At 40.5% G+C, this 20,231-nt stretch overlaps 2 protein-coding genes across 2 annotated transcripts in view; one reads left to right on the top strand and one right to left on the bottom strand.

The window, feature by feature from the left end:
* The window catches only part of GPR89A (G protein-coupled receptor 89A), a 46,933-nt gene extending 41,401 nt beyond the window's left edge, over positions 1-5,532 (top strand). Inside the window, exons 11-14 of the mRNA XM_068964257.1 lie at positions 604-699; positions 2,258-2,347; positions 4,706-4,771; positions 4,904-5,532. Of these exons, the coding sequence (XP_068820358.1) occupies positions 604-699; positions 2,258-2,347; positions 4,706-4,771; positions 4,904-5,110 (459 nt within the window). The 3' untranslated portion in view covers positions 5,111-5,532. The remainder of the gene's footprint in view (positions 1-603; positions 700-2,257; positions 2,348-4,705; positions 4,772-4,903) is intronic.
* Positions 5,533-6,325: 793 nt separating this feature from the next.
* Positions 6,326-20,231, bottom strand: part of PDZK1 (PDZ domain containing 1) — a 38,390-nt gene continuing 24,484 nt past the window's right edge. The window contains exons 4-9 of the mRNA XM_068964851.1: positions 18,303-18,439; positions 17,264-17,459; positions 14,889-15,085; positions 9,202-9,426; positions 8,222-8,518; positions 6,326-6,782 (exon numbers count right to left, since the gene is read on the bottom strand). Coding sequence (XP_068820952.1) covers positions 6,729-6,782; positions 8,222-8,518; positions 9,202-9,426; positions 14,889-15,085; positions 17,264-17,459; positions 18,303-18,439 — 1,106 coding nt within the window. The 3' untranslated portion in view covers positions 6,326-6,728. The remainder of the gene's footprint in view (positions 6,783-8,221; positions 8,519-9,201; positions 9,427-14,888; positions 15,086-17,263; positions 17,460-18,302; positions 18,440-20,231) is intronic.

The following is a 20,231-nucleotide window of genomic DNA, read 5'->3' as shown; positions in this document are numbered from 1 at the left end:
TCTCTCCAAACTCACCTTCCATCCAGGCCACATAATACTGAGTTCCATGTGCTATACAGTAGTAAACCATTTATAGTCAATGTGTTATTGTTATGGTTGAGCAACCCTGTTGCTGTATGTTTTTATTTGTTTTGTGTTCTTTTTTCATTTTGTCTTTCTTCTTTTGGATTAATCGATTATTTTTCATAATTCCATTTGATCTTTGTTGGCTCGTCAGCTATAATAACTCTCCTTGTTGTTTTAGTGATTGCTATTAGAGCTTTCAGAAAACAACCATAGCGAATGACCCTGGAATCACTTGATTCTCTTACCTTGTGTTTTACCAGAATGTTACCTTTCTGGATCCTAATAAATTGAGGTGTATATGTCATAGCCTTATCCCCCTTTACACTCTACAGAAAAGAAAGATAGCATAGATAGGGACTTTTGCTTGCCAATATGTGAATAGCCAAAATAGATTTCTTATGTATGATTTAGATTGAAAGTAGAATTGCACTTTTAGGAATATCCACCTGTAAGAAACACTTGGTGATTCATTATTTTGAATCATTTTTTGAAACTGATTTTTGAGATGCTCTAATGTAAAGGTCTGTGTCTCTGTAGGCAACCATCAATATCGTTTTTGACCGAGTTGGGAAAACTGATCCAGTCACAAGAGGCATTGAAATCACTGTGAATTATCTGGGGATCCAATTTGATGTAAGAATTGTATCAAAATCTTTGTTTGTTATGTTTAGATTCTATGTCCTTACTCTAGGTACTTGTTTCTGCTTTCATTCTTCTCCCTCTCCTATGTTTTGGAATATTCACATGGCAGATTCATAAAGGGCCTAAAACCATAACTAATGACTGACAATTATTATTTTCATGGGTAGTGATCATTTCTACAGTTCCTTCTCTTCTCAGTCACAGCTACCACTCTCCAGCTTCTCCCTACCAAATATTCAAATACTTCTGTCTGTGATACTTGATGTTATCTTCAAACATATAACTCACCTTTGATTCCTCTGGTATAAAATTAACTACTAATTAGTGTTTTTGTGTTAGAACTAAAATGATTTCTGCTATAAAAAATTATCTGTATCAATTCATATGGGCTTTGAGCTAAAAATGGTTAACTCACCTGTGCACAAATTTTTTTTTAATCTTCTACCTGTTTTATAATTGGGACAGTCTTGTCCCAATTTAAGTTTAATGCCTTTATTTGTAGAATAGTGTATTTTCCAGGTATTTATATGGCCAGTGATTCTAGCTGATTAGCACTTTGGTACTAAAACCAGTGTCACATTCTTAGTCCCTATGAGTGCCATTTAGTTGTTCTATGATCCTGGCCATAGTTTGTATGATAACCCTCAGCTGGACATGCCCCTGGTAGCTGGATAAAATGAAAATACACCAGAGCAAATTGAGCTCCAGTCCTTGAGAAACAACTCAAGGCACACATTTCTTAGATGATAAATCAACAGTATATCCTTTTTCATGTGAAGGAGCATGGTTTCTTTCCTTCATGTAGTATATAAATTATATGGTAAAGCATGCTTCACTCATATTTCATATGTATTTTCCTTTTAAAATTTTTTTACTGGGGTGAATTTTTAGAAATGCCCTTCCTGTTAGTGCTTTCTAGGGCTAGTTTCTGTGGATGTATATGTGTTCCTTCTGTAGCTCATCTACACATCACTCCACATTTCATAAATCTGAATAACATCTCTCAGATGTTGGCAATACAGCTCCCCTGTGATGCTTTTCAGCCTTGAATCAAGCACAGGGTATCACAGCTGCTTCTCTCTCTGAAGCAATCCAACAGAAGAAAAAGGTATCATCCTGTGATGATTCAAATAAAGGTCAGCTACTTCCTAGACCGTAGCTGAGAATGTCTACATACTCTATTATTATTTCAGTTTTGGGTGATCAGAGAACTGTCATTCACAAATATTAAAAATTATCAGGCTGCTATTTAGTTTCTTTTTAATTCACGCTTTTTACTTGAAGCTATGTTATTGGCTTTGTGTTTCTTCTGATTTATTAGTATTATTTTCATCACTTCACTGCACTTGCTGTCTTCTTTCTTAAGTTTTAGGTCTGCTAATTAAGATACCCACTGAAGTCTTCGTATAGTATATGTTTTTATTGCCACTTACTCGCTAATGAAGTTCCCTCTCACAGTCACATAAGTGATAATAATGTATCATCTTAGCTTTCCCATCTCTCTGAACAGAGATTTAACAAGTATTTTTTCTTCCTCTTGCCTTGACAGGTGAAGTTCTGGTCCCAACACATTTCCTTCATTCTGGTCGGAATAATCATAGTCACATCTATCAGAGGACTGCTGATCACTCTTACCAAGGTAGGTTGTATCATGGAGTTGAAAAGTAGTTAATTACATGTGGCACTGTGAGATAACTTCACCTAATTAAGATTTCTGCCTTCTGAGATCTTAAACAACAACTACAAATTTGTAAAAGACATGCCACAGAGTAAAAGAAAAAGTTAGGCTAGCACATAAATTGATGATAATGTATTTACATCATACAGCAGACAGATAAGTAGTTACCAAAGGCCACAGAATGAGATCACAGTATGTTTCATGCACTGATGTGTCACCAGCATCTGGAACAGAACCTGGCGCATGGTAGACGCTGAGCAGATGGTTGGAATGAATAAATGAGGTAGTGTTTGAGGTGAGACGAATAACTGGGAGAGTTGCTTGTGAAGAGAATATGGAAGTAGGAGAAGCTGGGCAGTTTTCTGATCAGCATAGGAAGGTTTCATGGAACTGGAAGGTAAATTCTCTAGTAGAAGAGGTGGGATTTCAGAATCCAAGAGTTGTTGAAATGAAAGGAGTGAAGAGGTTGGGAGGGGGAAAGGGCTCTGCAAGCATTCAGCACAATTTTAGGAAGAGCTCAGGAGCCCAGAAACAACTACAGGGGCTTGGAGTGGCCTGGTATAATTTGCTTTAATGTTATATAATGATGCTAAAATCATATGTATTACATGGTTTCTGGTAAGTGGGAATCTTTTCACATTATAATACTTAAACCCACCAACTTACCCATTTCAGTTCAGTCGCTAATTCCTGTCTGACTCTTTGCAACCCCATGGACTGCAGCATACCAGGTTTCCCTGTCTTTCACTATCTCCTGGAGTTTGCTCAGATTCATGTCCATTGAGTCGGTGATGTCATCCAACCATCTCATTCTCTGTCACCCCCTTCTCCTGCCCTCAGTCTTGCCCAGCATCAGGGTCTTCTCTAATGAGTCGGCTCTTTGCATCAAGTGGCCAAAATATTGGAGATTCAGTTTCAGCATCAGTCCTTCCAATGAATATTCAGGAATGATTTCTTTTAGGATTGACTGGTTTGATCTCCTTGCAGTCCAAGGGACTCTCAAGCATCTTCTCCAACACCACAGTTCAAAAGCATCCATTCTTCAGTGCTCAGCTTTCTTTATGGTCCAACTCTCATATCCATACATCACTATTGGAAAAACCATATCTTTGACTAGATGAACCTTTTTTGGCAAAGTAATGTCTCTGCTTTTTAATTTGCTGTCTAGGTTGGTCATAGCTTTTCTTCCTAGGAGGAAGCATCTTTTAATTTCATGGCTGCAGTCACTCTCTGCAGTGATTTTGGATCTGTTTCACTGTTTCTCCATCTGTTTGCCCTGAAGTGATGGGACCAGATGCCATGACCTTAGTTTTTTGAATGTTGAGTTTTAAGCCAGCTTTTTCACTCTCCTCTTTCACTTTCATCAAGAGACTCTTTAGTTCCTCTTCACTTTCTGCCATAAGGGTGGTGTCATCTGTATCTGAGGTTCTTGATATTTCTCCCAGCAGTCTTGATTCCAGCTTATGCTTCATCCAGCCTGGCATTTTGCTTGATGTACTCTGCATATAAGTTAAATAAGCAGGGTGACAGTATACAGCCTTGACGTACTTCTTTTCCAATTTGGAACCAGTCTGTTTTTCCATGTCCGGTTCTAACTGTTGCTTCTTAACCTGCATACAGATTTCTTAGGAGGCAGGTAGTGTTCTGGGTATTCCCATCTCTTGAAGAATTTTCCAGTTTGGTGTGATCCATACAGTCGAAGGCTTTGGTGTAATCAATAAATCAGATGTTTTTCTGTAACTCTCTTGCTTTTTCTGTGATCCGACAGACGTTAGCAATTTGATCTCTGGTTCCTCTGTGTTTTCTAAATCCAGCTTGAACATCTGGAAATTCACAGTTCACGTATTGTTGAAGTCTGGCTAGGAGACTTTTGAGCATTATTTTACTAGCATGTGAGATGAGTGCAATTGTGCAGTAGTTTGAGCATTCTTTGGCATTGCCTTTCTTTGGGATTGGAATGAAAACTGACCTTTTCCAGTCCTGTGGCCACTGCTGAGTTTTCCAAATTTGCTGGCCTATTGAGTGCAGCACTTTAACAGCATCATCTTTTAGAATTTGAAATAGCTCAACTGGGATTCCATCACCTCCACTAGCTTTGTTCATGTGATGCTTCCTACAAAGCATCTTGTCGTGATATCTTCCCATACTTACCCGATGGGAAAACTATAAGTGGATCCTTTTGGGGCAGTCTGTTTAAATGTCTTATTTATAGCCTAGATGGTGGCATGGAAAAAACACTTTTATTTACATGCTACTTAATGTTTTTGACACAGGAATCTAGAAGTACTGTATAATCATCTTTCCTCCCTTTCTTGACAGTTCTTTTATGCCATCTCCAGCAGTAAGTCCTCCAATGTCATTGTCCTGCTATTAGCACAGATAATGGTAAGTTTAATGAACTAGCTTTATGTCTAGAGCTGTAAAATACCAGAAATGTTTCATACTTTTTAATATTTTAACTATTTCCTTTGTCTGTCACTGCATTCAAAGTCCCTTCTGGATTCATTTGACCTACAGGGCATGTACTTCGTCTCATCTGTGCTGCTGATCCGAATGAGCATGCCTCTGGAGTACCGCACCATCATTACCGAAGTCCTTGGAGAGCTGCAGTTCAACTTCTATCACCGTTGGTTTGATGTCATCTTCCTGGTCAGTGCTCTCTCCAGCATACTTTTCCTCTATCTGGCCCACAAACAGGCACCAGAGAAGCATATGGCACCTTGAACTCATGCCTATTACAGACTGCTACAAGCCAGTGGTGTCAGAATTTGGATATAAGAGGGAAAAACTGGAGGGGCCAGGGCCTAACATTTTTAAAACAACATAGTGCTGTGGTAGCATATTCTACCTGCAGCTTATGCCTTCGTCCTCAGATGATACTGTAATCATGAGTAGCTTCAGCTTCTCATTTGTATGAGAGAGAGAGAGAAGTAACTCAAGCTAGCACTCAACCAAGAGTACCCTGTTTGGTTTGAGGCTGGTAGAGTATGCCGGGTGGTGGGGCTAAAAGGAGTCAAGAAGCTAAAGGGAGAAAATACACTGGAATTCTTGGGTAAGAGAAATGTAAAGTAGCTGGTTAAACACTTGAGATTCTGTTTAAATCAAGGATCCCATGGAGGAGGTTATGAGTTTCCCTTGAGATTGACTATCATTAAAATCAGAGATTGTTAACACTTGGGCCTTACTGTCATTCTGTCAGGGATAGCTTGGTATTATTGCTTGTGTGGTCTAAGTCAGCATCCCAGCCCTCCTCCCCATCCCCTTCACCCTTCAAATAACCAAAAGTTCATCTATGCTGGGGAAGGAGTGGTTTGCAACTGAAATAGAGTGTACCGAGACAGACTTCAGAGTATGACATTTTTCTTGATTTCCCTTCAGCTTAGTTCGATCCCTGGGTTGGGAAGATCCCCTGGAGAAGGGAAAGGCTACCCACTCCAGTATTCTGGCCTGGAGAATTCCACGGACTGTATAATCCATAGGGTCACAAAGAGTCGGACACGACTGAGCAACTTTCACTTTCACTTTACTAGTATTATTTAAGAGTGAATTACTCTAAATTCAAGTCACTGATGATATTTCATTTCTTCTTTTCATCTGCCATTTGTGGAGTTGTGGGGTAAAACAGTGAATAACTTAACTGGAATAGGTCACTTTCCTATCCTAGGGCTCAATGTCTTCATCTGTAATAGGAAGCTTTTGGAAAATTTGTAGGACACTCAGAAATTCAGTTTAAGAAAATCTTGAATTTTATTACCAGGAAGTCTCTCTTTGTTATTGAGATCTTATTCTGAGTTTCGTTGTGTTGGGGGTTTCTAGAGGCAAAATGAAGGTTAAAACATAAAAAGTTTACCAGAAACAAAAGCACTGTTAAGGTTCTATCAGCCAACAGGAAAAATTCAAGCATACTCAAAAGGCATTTTTAATGGCATTTATTTCAGCAACAACATTCTTACAAAAGCATAGTTTTAATAGGCTTATCTGCTCAGATACGTTAATTAGCAGTTCTCACATATACAGATTTATGAATCATCTTTGGTGCTCTGGGAACCTATAGAAGAAATAAGATCAAACAGAGAAGAGTAGTTAAGTTGAAGGTTGGAAGAGATCGCATGAAAAGCATCTGGCTCGTATATTAATTTTTTCTAAGTTGGCCATAAATAAGCTCTCTGCAGTAGCCACCCCTGAGACCGGTGACAGCAGAAGACAATCACATGTGATGAACTGGTTTCCAAGGAGTTCTTCTCGAACAAAGACAGTAAACGGATGTCAGCTCATTCCTTGGGAAAGGATTCCTATTAAATACCCAGAAACAGCTGTCAGCCAAAGCCAGTGCTTGCTCTCATCACATCTCTGTGTCTTCAGAATTAGAAGAAGAATGAGAGGCTGTACTGTGGGCCTGTGCAAAAGAAAACAGAGGATGTGTAAGTGGTAAGAGTGTGAACTTAAGGAGATGGATGGTCTGTTTTAGATTTGCACCTCTTGAGTCAGGAAGAAGAGTCACTCACTAAAAGCTTGGTGACCAGAATTCTGCACTTGGCTTCATTTCCAGCTTGCTGTTCGACCCTGACACATTCCTTTTAATATCTATCTATATACATATTTCTTTTCTATAAACTAGCATAGTACTACAATTGACTTTGTATAGAGTTATTATAGAATTTTTTTAAAGACATCTAGAATACTTTCTCTGTGAAACAATACAGGATACAAGGTCAATGGCAACATGTATGCTATGATCTGCATGTTTGTATCTCCCCAAAGTGCAGAGGTTGAAATCCTGTTTCCCAAGGTGACAAGGAGGTGATTAGGTCAGGAGGGCAGAGCTCTCATGACTCAGATTAGGCCTTTATAAGTGGCCTCCCAGAACTCCTTAGTTCCTTCTGCCCTGTGAAGGCAAGCCAGAAGTCAGCAGTCTGCAACCCAGAAGAGCGCCTTCACTAGACCCTGAATCTGCCAGTGCTGTGACCTTGGGCTTCTGAACCTCCACAACTGTGAGAAATAAATGTTTGTTGTTTATAAGCCACCAAGTCTATGGTATTTTGTTTAGCAGCCCAAACAGACTAAGACAGCTTGTATTCATTAAAAATGAGTATTTGCTTTTTAGATTACCAATATGCAGAAATAATGTAATTTTAAAAATGTAAAACTTTTATTTAGAGTCTTGGCTTTGTCATACATTTCCTTTATGAACTTGGATAGTTTACTTTCAGACCTCAAGTTCATCTATGAAGAGAAATTGAGACTTGCCAAGGAATTTATCTAAATGAAATACAAACAGAATAATGTTTATTCTTCCCCAGTAATGAAACTTGAATACTTGCCAGTTATTTTAAAAAGAATATTGTCTCTAACCACCACCATTCATTCTCATGCTCACCATTAACCAGGCACTGTTCAAAGACTTAAAAGTCTTAATATATCCTGATAACAATCCTACAAATTATCTTTGTTTTATAGGTGGGGAAACTGAGGCACAGAGAATAAGTCCATTATTTTCTATTACTTGTTACCCAAGGCTGACAAATCACCCAGCCTATTACCCAAGAGTGATAAATGGCAATTCCAGAATTTGTATGTAAATAGTCTGATTTGGGTTCTTCTGGTGTTTTCATTATAATTTTGATAAGTTACTGTCAACTCCATGCTGTGAAAAACAAGTTTATTCTTAAACTACCTCCTCTCACCCATGGTAACTGAATTTGCTAGTTCTCTTTACACTGTAATTTTCTAGTGTTTTAGGAAACCTGTGGTAAACGTAGATACATGGTGCACTTGTTAAGGACGTTACCATACTCTGGTTAGTTAGATCACTATAAGCAACGTATCACCACTCACTCGTTCTCGTTCTTCTGCCGTATGTGAGTCTTGCTCTGATTCTTCCAGCCTTCCTTCATCAGGATCAGGGTCGTCATCCAGTGGATCAGCCATGGAGGAAACGATAGGGATTTTCTCAGCCTGAAAATAATCATAGGCCTTCTTTCCACAGACTAAGAGTGTGACAGTCTTGCCACTGCTCTGGATTCTGTCCACCACCTTCTCATAGGGCTCATCCAGCATGTTCACTCCATTCACCTCAATGATGACGTCCTCGTCCTCCAGCCCTGCCAGGTCAGCAGGGCCGCCCTTCTGCACCTGTGAGCAGAGTTCTGCGTTACCACTTCCAGACAGAGACCACAGAGTGTTAGGCTAGCAGTTCTTCAGAGGAGAGGTGAGGGCTTTTAGAATTTATTCTCAGTCATGTTGAGAATACAGACATTTCCCCTTGAGGTACGGAAGTTTAAAATGGTGCCCTAATGGTTTCTGCTTATGAAAGCTACAATTTCATAAGCGCTGCTTAAGAATAGTGTTCACAATGGTTGAATATCCTGTTGTGTATCTTTCATACAGTGCTTTCCAGGGTGAAGGCATTAGATTCCATAGGTCCCCCTTCTTCATTCCCAACTTGAGAGCTACAGAGATAGTTTTCTGTCAGTCCCTGCAGGGTGGCATTATGCCAGACACACAGAAGCAAACAAGTATTACTCCCAGACAAGAGTTGTTAGTAGTGACTATCAACTACAGTCATGTCAACTCACTCTGTTTAATTTGAAATGTCTAAAGAGACACACAGATGTTTCAGAAACAAATGATGTGAACTTTGATGTACTCTTAGCTATCTTAAAGGGTATGAGACCAGTATTTACTTGAACCCAAGTGAGACACTCAGTGTAGGCCTTTGGTGTAATCTTTTTCCTGAGCCATTAGTGAGTGGGAGAAACCGAGGCTCTCCTCACTGTGGCTGTGTTCACTGGGCTGCTGCAACCAGCTCACCATACCTCTTTGACGAATGAGCCTGGCTGACCCCGAACCGCATTTAAGTGAAAGCCATAGCCATCTTCACCTCTAGCCAGCCTGCAGAGTTTAGGCTTATGGTCTCCTACTTCCTCTGTAGTTTCCGGGCTTGAGACCTCCAGAGGAGCAGGAGTAGGAGCTGGAGCCTCCTTGACAGAACCATTAGGCAGCTCTTGGCTTTGATAGTAGAAGAACGGAGAAAAGCCAGCCTTTTGAAAATAAAGTGGAAAAAACATTAATGATAAGTATGAGAATTTACACTTTATTAAATGTGCTGGTTTAATTTATAAGGTATCCTCTGTGTTCCACTCCTCTCCCAGATACATCTGGTTGAGAGCTGTAAAATATCTCTACTACCCCAAACAGAAAAGGTGTAAAGAAGACTGAACTTAGTTACAGAATAATGAGCATAAACATGTAAGCAAATGTACATACACATAAAATAAGAGCAGTACAGAATGCTGTACAAGGATCCAAGTCTAACAGAACTGCTAGTTTATTCTGATTCCATGATAGTGAGCAAGTCACGGAACAAACTGTCAGCAGTCTCCTGTTGGGAGATTATAAGACATTGGGTGACTTACCCAATACCTCACGCAGAGGAGGTTCACCTGGGCCTTTGCCTCAGTAAAATGGTCTTCAGAACTCTTCAGAGCTCCTTAGACACATTAGAGAAAGTGAAACAGGAGGTGATATTTTTGTCACTGTTTGATTTACAGTAATCAATTGGGGGAGTGGGTAGAGGAAGTTGGCATTCACACAGTCACACATGGTAACAAAAGTCAATTCCAGTCATTTCCTACTTGCTTCTCCCACTCCCCACTCCAGTCCTGTGTCTCTTGTACTCTGTTTTACTATCTGCTGATATAACCATTAGCTGATCCTCTGCTATGCTAGACTCCTCACTATCTTTTTTTAAGCTTTTTATTTTGCATTGGAGTATAGCCGGTTAACAATGTTGTGTTTCAGGTGGATAGCAGAGGGACTTCAGTTCAGTTCAGTTCAGTCCCTCAGTCGTGTCCGACTCTTTGCGACCCCGTGAATCGCAGCACGCCAGGCCTCCCTGTCCATCAGCAACTCCCGGAGTTCATTCAGACTCAACGTCCGTCGAGTCCGTGATGCCATCCAGCCATCTCATCCTCTGTCGTCCCCTTCTCCTCCTGCCCCCAATCCCTCCCAGCATCAGAGTCTTTTGCAATGAGTCAACTCTTCGCATGAGGTGGCCAAAGTACTGGAGTTTCAGCTTTAGCATCATTCCTTCCAAAGAAATCCCAGGGTTGATCTCCTTCAGAATGGACTGGTTGGATCTCCATGCAGTCCAAGGGACTCTCAAGAGTCTTCTCCAACACCACAGTTCAAAAGCATCAGTTCTTCAGCACTCAGCCTTCTTCACAGTCCAACTCTCACATCCATACATGACTATTGGAAAAACCATAGCCTTGACTAGATGGACCTTAGTTGGCAAAGAAATGTCTCTGCTTTTGAATATGCTATCTAGGTTGGTCATAACTTTTCTTCCAAGGAGTAAGCGTCTTTTAATTTCATGACTGCACTTAGCCGTACATATATTTGTATCCATTCTCTCCCCAACTCCCTCCCATCCAGACTCCTCACTATCTTTAAATACTTCTAATCCATCTCAACTCCCAGACTGTCCACGTGAAGAAGGCAGTGATGGTCTTAAATATAAAAAGGCAGAGAAACAGGAAACACAGGACTAGTTTTTGTTACAGAATGAAGAGTTTAGCTGACTGTGGGTTTTAGTTAAGAGAATTAAAACTTTGTTTTATTTAGTTATGTATCTTATTTAGTTGTATATTTGGATATGGTAAGATCTTGGATCAGCAATTTAATTACTGCCCACAGGTGTGCAGGACATTTGTTAGGCAGTGAGTAGAAAATCAAGCAATTAAAGCTGAGCCTGGCCGACCCTGAATCGCGTTTAAGTGAAAGCCATAGCCATCTTTACCTTTAGCCAACCTGCAGAGTTTAGGCTTATGACCTCCTACTTCCTGTTCAACAACTTGGCTAAAACTGGATTTGGAAAAAAAAAACAAACTGGATTTGGGGTCTTAGTATCATCTGTTTTACCCCAAGACCACATCTTCCTTTCTAAGCAAGAGTAGCACCAGCACAGGACTTCCCTGATGATACAGTGGATAAGAATCCTTCTGCCAGTGCAGGAGACATGGGTTTGATCCCCGGTCCAGGAAGATCCTGCCTGCCTCAGGGCAACTAAACCTATTCATCACAACTACTCAAGTCTGTGCTCTCTTGAGACCACAAGCTGCAGCTACTGAAGCCCGTGTGCTACAGCCTGTGCTCCACAACAAGAGAGGCCACCACAGTGAGAAGCCCGCACACCACAACCCAGCACAACCTAAAATTAAAAAAAAATTTTAAAGAGTACCACCAGCACAGAACCTCCTACTTACCCAATTCAGTGAACCTCAGATCTCTCAATGCTATACTTGCAAATCTTCCCACATTTCTTTCTCTTTAAAATGTGGGAAATTGTCAGAATGACTCATCACATGCAAAAATACTTCTGCTATCACTACAGATCAACTGTATCTGACAGTAGCAGCTCATCTCGAGGCAGAGGACAGTGATGAGTCTTTACTCATTCTTCATTCAAATATTTGGGTGTCTGGTATGTGCCAAGAACTGGTCTAGGTGTTTGTTTTATTCACTGATATATATATCAAAGATCCAACCATCATGCACCTACCCACCTATGGAACTTACTCTGGGAGAGAAGAGGGAGGAAGAGAATGGAGACAGGCATCTTTTTAGATCCAATTTCTCTCATATTAATCAAAACATTAAAATTATAGTTAAGTCATTGGAGACATTGGAAAGGACTTGGGACTTCCCAGGTGGTGCTAGTGATAGAGAACCTGCCTGCTTGTACAGGAGACACAGAAGACGCAGGCTTGATCCCTCGGTTGGGAAGATGCCCTGGAGGAGGAAATAGCAACTCACTCATTTTCTTGACTGGAAGATACCATGGACAGAAGATCCTGGCAGGTTACAGTCCATGGGGTTGCAAAGAGTCGGATGCAACTCAGCAAGCACATAAACGAGCATGCATGAAGAGGACTTGATGCCTGAATTCCCTTTACAGCAGCTACTGTAGTGACCTTCTGACTTCTGTTTGATTTTTTCCTCCATCTGGGAGCTTCCCACTCTGCAAAGCTTTTTCCTGGTACCTTTGGTTGTCTTTAAGCCAAAAGCTAGCTCCTTAAGCCTTCTCTATTTGGTGAAGCTGTGCCCCGTAGGACACCTCAAAAATAAGTCTATTTCCCACATGTAATAACCTTTCAAATTTGTGTGTGTGTGTGTTATTTGTGTTAAATCCATTTATCTGTCAATGGACACTTGGGTTGGTTCCATCCTTTGGCTCTTGTGACTTGATTTGTGGCCTGGCACATGGTCTGTTCTGAGGAGTATCCCATGTGCACTTGAGAAGAATGTGTATTCCACTGTTGGGTAGAGTGTTCTGTGTATGACTGTTAGATCTAGCTGGTTTGCATTGTTCAGGTCCTCTAGTTCCTTACTTCTGTCTGGTTGTTCTATCCAGTATTGAGAATGGGCTATTGAAGTCTCCAGCTATGATTGTAGAATTGTATTTCTCTTCAATCTCATCAGCTTTTGCTTCATGTATCTTCCCAGCTCTAACAATGTATAATTGACAGTTACAGTTGCATATGTCTGAGGTGTATACATCATGATTTGCTAGACATATACATTGTGAAATGATTACCACAATCAAGTTAATTAACACAGATCCATTACCTTACATAGTTACCATTTAGCCTTTTAAATTCTTGACAATGTTTTCCTTTCTTCCCCCAAACCTATGGTTATTCAAACTAAATATTCACATAATGTCTTACAAAACCTATTCCCTGGTTACCTTTCTTGACACTGGCCTAAAGTGAGGTTACCAGGACTGGGCTCATTGTTGATTTACTCATGTAACACTTAATAACTACCCTTTGCCATAGATACACCTACCTTACAATGAAGGAAACAGGCACAGGGAGGGTTATTTACCCAAAATTACATTACTGGTAATTTCAGGTATAGTCTGATGAACTCAGAACAGTAATACTATCATCTTCAAAAGCCAAGTGTCAATTAATGTAACCTTAAATTGAGTTTTTTTGGTAGGGGCAGCTACTTAGAGTGTCATCAAGTTTTCTGTACTTTTTTCTATAGTCATCAGTTCAGACCTCACCATTTGGTATTTATACAATTTACTTTTAAGTTAGTTTAGTACTTGAAATATATTCCTGATTAAACTTTAAACTTACTAGTTTTTATTCTATCTTGACTAGATATTTTAAATACTAGTCTCTAGTAATTATCCATCAACACATTAAGTCATCTGTATGATTTAAGTATATTAAATATGTTTTCCATGTCTCCATCCACATTTAATAATATGCTAGCTTAGGAACAAACAGCATGCTATTAGAGTCTGTTCGGGTTGACATTTGGTCCAGTATCAAGTACTCTTAGGTATGGTTGTTCAACTAGCTAAAAACCCATTAATTTTTCTATCATCCAGTTCACTCGTTAGTCTTCTTTACACAAATGTTTTGAAATATCTATTCAAAATGTGCTGGGAGAGAGTATGGCATAATTAAAACTTGCTTTCAAATACTGACTTCAGTCTTTGCTAAAATGAGTGAGTTTAGCCAATCACTTAGTCTCTCTAAGCTTCAGGATTTTTTAATCTGAAGGAGGCTAATTCTACCACCCATAATATTCCTCCCTCTATATCATTTATATGCCTTTGGATGCTTCTATTGTATATCACATAGAACAAGTTCATCTTGGTTCATTTTTGTGACCAACACCCAACAAGGCAGATGATACTTTAGAAGGCCCCTGAATGTCTGCTAAGCTAGAGTGAACCTCAGTTCTTGTGATAAAAGTGTTATAAAAAAAAACTTTAAAATATGCAGACAATAGCTATTGTGACTAAGAGATAAAAGGAAATAAGGTTAGTTTGACACAGCTTGGTCTTGGTGAATCTGTGTTTCTACTCCCTTGCTAAGGGTTTATAAACTAGTCCCTGTGGACTTCCCTTCTGGCTCAGATGGGAAAGCATCTGCCTCTAATGCAGGAGACCCAGGTTTGATCCATGGGTCGGGAAGATCCCCTGGAGAAGGAAATGGCACCCCACTCCAGTACTCTTGCCTGGAAAATCCCATGGATGGAGGAGACTGGTGGGCTACAGTCCATGGCGTCGCAGAGTCGGACACTACTGAGCGACTTCACTTTCACTTTCTTTAGGCTTTTACATGGGATTGGTAGAACACATTGGTCTACAGATTAAAATCCAGTCATTCCCTATTTGGGAAAGTTAGGACTACATCTGTTTATTTCCAGGCTATTGTTCATAGATTTTTCCCAGGTCACCAAGAGAAATTCTGCAGTTACATTTGCAAATTCTTTCAAAAATCTTATTTCCAAGGACTTAAACCTCATGAACCCATCACATTCTCTTATCTACCAATTTGAGCTTCAGTACAGCCTTAATGATGATTGTTATGCCTCTTCCAGTATGAAGATCAAAGTGGTAACTTAACCAAAGTTTGAGGGCGTGAGTGAATGGACCCAACCTTAATTCATGAATATGTGACCTTGTATTACTTACCAGTTTATATATGTTGTCTGTCTCTTTGTCTACCACCAGCAGAGAGGTCTGATCTCCACCCTTTCTAATCATTTCCACCACAGTGTCATGATCAAGGGACTCCACAGACTTGCCATTGACAGCAACCACCAGGTCATTGTTCTTCAAGCCAGCCTTTTCTGCTGGACTTTTGGAATCTATGTCCTTGATGATTTGACCTACCCATCCCCCAAAAAATTTTTTAATAGAATTACCAGAAAGATCCATAGAAAACAAACTGGGGGATTTCTGCTGGGGCCTAAAGCCCTTATAAAATAGATATAAAAGGCATGCTGAGTACAACTCCTGTCCTTCCCACTAGGATATCTATACACATCCTATCCACCTTGCTCTTTGGTCAGAACTCATTCTAGGAATAAACCCAGTCATTAATAATGAAAGAGTCTTAAAGAAAAGAATGTTATTACTAAAAGTGTTTGGGATTCAATCTTGACAAAACAGCATGCTAAGCAGTAAGGGTCAGCAAAGTCCCAGGAAATCAGTGTGCATACTTGTATGCTTATGTAGAAGCTAAGCCATAAAAAAGGGGAGGAGAGGATGGGAAGAATGGTGAACAAAACCAAGAATTCAGACCCCAGGAAACCCAAGCTAGCCTTTTAGTAGCAGTTGGGCAAATTCAGTTGTGAATGGATCTGTGAGTGCGTGCCACACAGATGGGTGTTGAGTCTTCAGGAATTGAACCATCTTCACCAGAAACCTTCAAATCTCTCACCCTTAATTTTTTTTTTGCCCCTCATACAGTTTTAACAAGCTCCAATTTCACTTTTCCAGCCAGTTGCTTGGCATCTCTTGGTCACCCGTTAGTGGGAGCACCATCCTCCTGGCACTGACAGGTAGCATGATTCTTCCTCAGCATCCACTCCCTGTGTCTAATCAGCCAAGTCCTTCAGTGCTACCTTAATATTTTTACATATCTCTTCTGGAGCCCTAGTTCCTCTACCTGAAATGCAGTTTGTATTCATTCCTGCCTTGAATTCTTCCTAAACTGCTACCTTACCAGTTGCTCGCCCCTCCTTGTTTGCCTTCTCCAGTACAGACCTGCCTTCAGATTCATCTTGATGCACCGTCTGAGCGAGTCACTCCCCAGCATGACAGCGTGAATGTGAGCTTTAGAACTAAACAGACCTAATTTTGATTCTAGCTGTACTAGAACTATTTGACCATATAAAAATTATTGTATCTTCTTCAAGTCCCCAGTTTCAGCAATTCTTACAAAATTATTAGGAGTAATTGAGATGTGTAAAGCCCCCAAGACAATGTAGGTTTAATTTTTCTTCTCTCTCACACTGTTCAAAAAATAACTCCCCACTAACTCTGAAAATAAGTCTAAACTCCTCAGCATGCACTAACAGTCCATCATATGTCTCTCCGACTGACCTTTCTAACTTGATTTTCTGTGCTACACTTTAAATGGCAGTCAAACTGAGCCTATGTCTTCCTGCTTTATTCACGCAGTCCTATCTTCATGGATTGGACTTATTTGTCCCTACCCCATCAACTTGCCTAAATTCTATTCATACTATAAAGCCAGAGCTCAAGTGCTACCTTTACTTTGAGGCCTCCCAATACCTTTTTCGAGAGGAAAAACTCGCTCCAGCATTGAATTTCCATAGTATCTTACCTGCCCTGTTTTAAGATGTTTCTTACCATCTACCTTCAGTTATGGACATATGTGTCTTATCTCCTCTAGTAAATAGGGGTCTTCTTGACTGAAGAATTCTTATCACATTCATTTGATATTCTCAAAGATCCTGAGGATGTTTTTATACCATATGAGTCAAATTAATGTTTCATAAATTAATGTAAATATATATGATGGAAAGAAAATGGTAATTCTGGGTGAATAAGTTTTCATGGCCTGAACCTACTTTTTTTTTTTTCGTAATGTATTCAGCTTGTGTAGGAGGACCTTAATTCTTACTGAATTACAGGGAATCAGAAAGACTCCTGGTTCTATTCACGTCCCAGATCCCCACCCACACCCCTGCCTCAGATCTAGTGGGATGTTGGCGCTGTCACACACCAGCTCATGAGAATACTTCTCAACTTCGCGTTCTATGACAGCTGTTGTAGCTTGAAATCAGACATGATGGGAGTATTTACACCACAACGAAACAACACATACTACAAATTAGGGCTTTTTTTTAACCCCCCAGAGAGCCAATTTACTGGCATGCTACTGCTCAGATCCAAAATTCTGCTTTATAATTCTGCTATGAAAACCTAAGGATACCCTGATGGGGGGCTGGGGGGCCTAATGGAACTCTGGGGAGTCAGACTGGGATGAAGAATTGGGTGGTTACACTGCCAAGTTTTCTGCTCTTCAAGTGCCTTACCTTTCTGTTCTGGGCTTTCCCTCAGGTAGAAACCATAGCCATTGCTTCCCTTCTTCATCTCTACAACACGGGGCTGGCAGGGTAGCAGTTTCAGACTGGCTGTTTCTCTCTTGACTTTTATCTTCTGCTCGCTATGGTGCTTGTCAGTTTCCTTGTCCACAAGCAGGAATGTGATGCGGCTTCCAGACTTCTTCACCTGCAACAACACTCAGGTGAGGACCAACATCAGTCTCCAAGAAAGATGCTGGGAAATAGGAAAGTTTCTGTGTTGAGGCACACAGTCTATAGATTAAACAGGATATACAGGATGTAAGTCCTGACCTTAATTAAGCTGTAATACTGTTTTGTACCACCTCACTGGTATTTATTTATCTTCCCTCATATAGTTGTTTTTCCCTTTGTTAAGTATGACGTCACCCACACAGATGCTAACTGAACCCAAGTGAAAGCCAGAATTCAGAAAACCCAGAAAGGTACTTAGGTGAAGACTAGGAAAGGAATTTGGAAAAGAAAGTAAAGGTCTACTTTGAAATACCATTCTACCAAGAAAAGATACAGTTGGTCAATTTTCAAGGTTCCATATGACCCCAAAGAAAAACCTCTGAGTGTTTTCCATCCATCATGCTGGGGGATAAGACTTGGGGTATAACACATCAGATACTCCCCATGTGTAACTCGATATTCATCACCCACACTGGTCATCTTCCAGCTTGTATTAAAACACTTTAGTAACATTGATTCAAGATCGAATTTACTACAAGTTTAGAGAGTGATTCCAGTAACTTACACATAAGATCCAGAAGATAATGGTTCTTTAGAACACTTTTCTTCAAGACAACATGAAACTAGCAAAGGCCTCATTCCAAAGCCCTATGTTAACACTGCTTACACCACTAATGAGTCTGTTGGCTCTTAATACAAAGGTTTAGCTTCCCATATCACAGTCTTCCCATCATAAACTACCATTCCTGTCTTCCTGTCACTTCCAGTGAGAGCAGAGTGAACGTTAAAGGCGAGAAAGTGCTCCTTTGGGATATACCTTTTCAACCACCTCCTCGTGGCTGGCATCCTCTACATTCTCTCCATTCACTTCAATCAAGTGGTCATCAACCAGCACTCCAGCTTTCATAGCCACACCTTGAGGTTTTATATCAGTCATGTACACTCCAGTTTTACCTGAAAGAGAGTAGGGGGTAGACAGGTGTCACAGCTCCATTACACTGAAAGTCTAACAGCAAAGGGTTTTCTCCCAATAATATAAAACTAGAACTTTGCATTTTAGGACTAACTCAGATAGACTTTGATACAGAATGACAATTAGAGCTCATAGCACAAACTTGACACAGCCATTACTCAGCTGGTTTTTATTGATTTGAATAGGATTTCTGAGCCCAAATAAGTACAAAGAAGAAATCTCAAGTGGCACTGGCCTCTTGAACCAGAAAGCAGCGAATCGTGCCCACTCAGCATCGCTGTGTCATACTCCCTTTTCTTTGCATTTGTAGAATTAGACGGCATCTGCTCTGTTCTTTCCTCTTTAAAACTATCACCAACTACCACAGCCCAGTGGACTGAATAAATCTCACTGATGCAGGCTAAAGCAAACAGGCACAGGAAGAGAGGAAAGCACAGACACACGGTCAGGCTGGATTAGCAGGGAGGAGGATTCAGGTGCTTCTTAAAGAAGTGCTGTCAGTGCTGTCAAAATAATATTTCAGCCTAGGCAAAGGGTACCTTCATTATGACTATATAAACCATTTGTAAATAATAATTTAAACTCTGCTTTCTCAAATACTTGGCATTTCTCCTGTTACCTTTTTATATGTTTGTCCTGAAGAGAACATTTTCTTCATAAAGCTAATTTAAAGCTTTCACCACAGACATTACACAAAGGCCAAACGAATAGTCTGAACTGCAATTTCTTTCTTTCTTTCTTTTCTTCTTTTTACCATATTACTGATAATAAACCTCTGAGAAATGCCAAGCTTCCCTTGACCACCTATATCACTGTGTTTTAACAACTGGCAAACTCGAGATATCTCTTATAGCTAGTTTATTTCTCTTGCCAACAGGTTAAATAAGCCTTAGAAACCATGTGTAGTATTGGTCCGCTCTTTCCAAGCCAAGCCTTAGTTGCTCAGTCGTGTCCGACTCTTTGCAACCCCATGGACTATATATAGCCCACCAGGCTCCTCTGTCCATGGAATTCTCTAGGCAAGAATACTGGAGTGGGTTGCCATTTCCTTCTCCAGGGGATCTTCCTGCCCTAGGGATCAAACATGCATCTCTTACGTCTCCTGCAGTGGCAGGGAGATTCTTTACCAATAGAGCCACCTAGGAAGCTCTTTATCACTTAAGCAAATTATGACCCACCACCAGTGCCTTTCTAGTACAGAAAGAACAGGGAAGGAGCAACGTTAGAGGTGGAACCAAAACCCTGACCAGCTATGGTTCCAACCTCAATCCCAGTGAAATCCAAAAAACCACAGGCAACTGTTCATGGGTCAGCCTGCAACTCTGAAATTCTAGGAACAGAATCTAGTACTTTCTGATGGTTGGGGTTTCTCAAATCACTGGACCTCTCAGCTAGAGGTCAGGGAGACATCTCAAAGCATAGCCACAGCTGAGGGTACTACCTTGATGCCACTGGAGGGTGGGGATCTTGGCCGTGCCTGCGGCAACTCTAACAGCAGCTGATACATAAATAAGTGCTCAAGGATTTTTTGAATAAGTGACCACCTGGACACTCAGAGATGAAAAGAGATACCATTCTAATTCAAAAGTAGCTCATGGAGAACCTCCTTTTTCTTGCCTCTTATTCTCCATTCTCTCCTCCATCTTTACCCCCAGAGAAGCGTCAACCCTCTAACCCTCTGGCCTTGAGGACTCAGCTTAACAAGCACAGGCAGATGGGAGTGCCCAGTGTCCCTCCACAGTGCTGTTGCCCACCATCCTGATCCCTCTTTGC

The sequence above is a fragment of the Capricornis sumatraensis genome, chromosome 2 (assembly GCF_032405125.1).
Source record: "Capricornis sumatraensis isolate serow.1 chromosome 2, serow.2, whole genome shotgun sequence".
NCBI lineage: Eukaryota > Metazoa > Chordata > Mammalia > Artiodactyla > Bovidae > Capricornis > Capricornis sumatraensis.
This window is presented reverse-complemented; position numbering and strand designations above follow the sequence as displayed.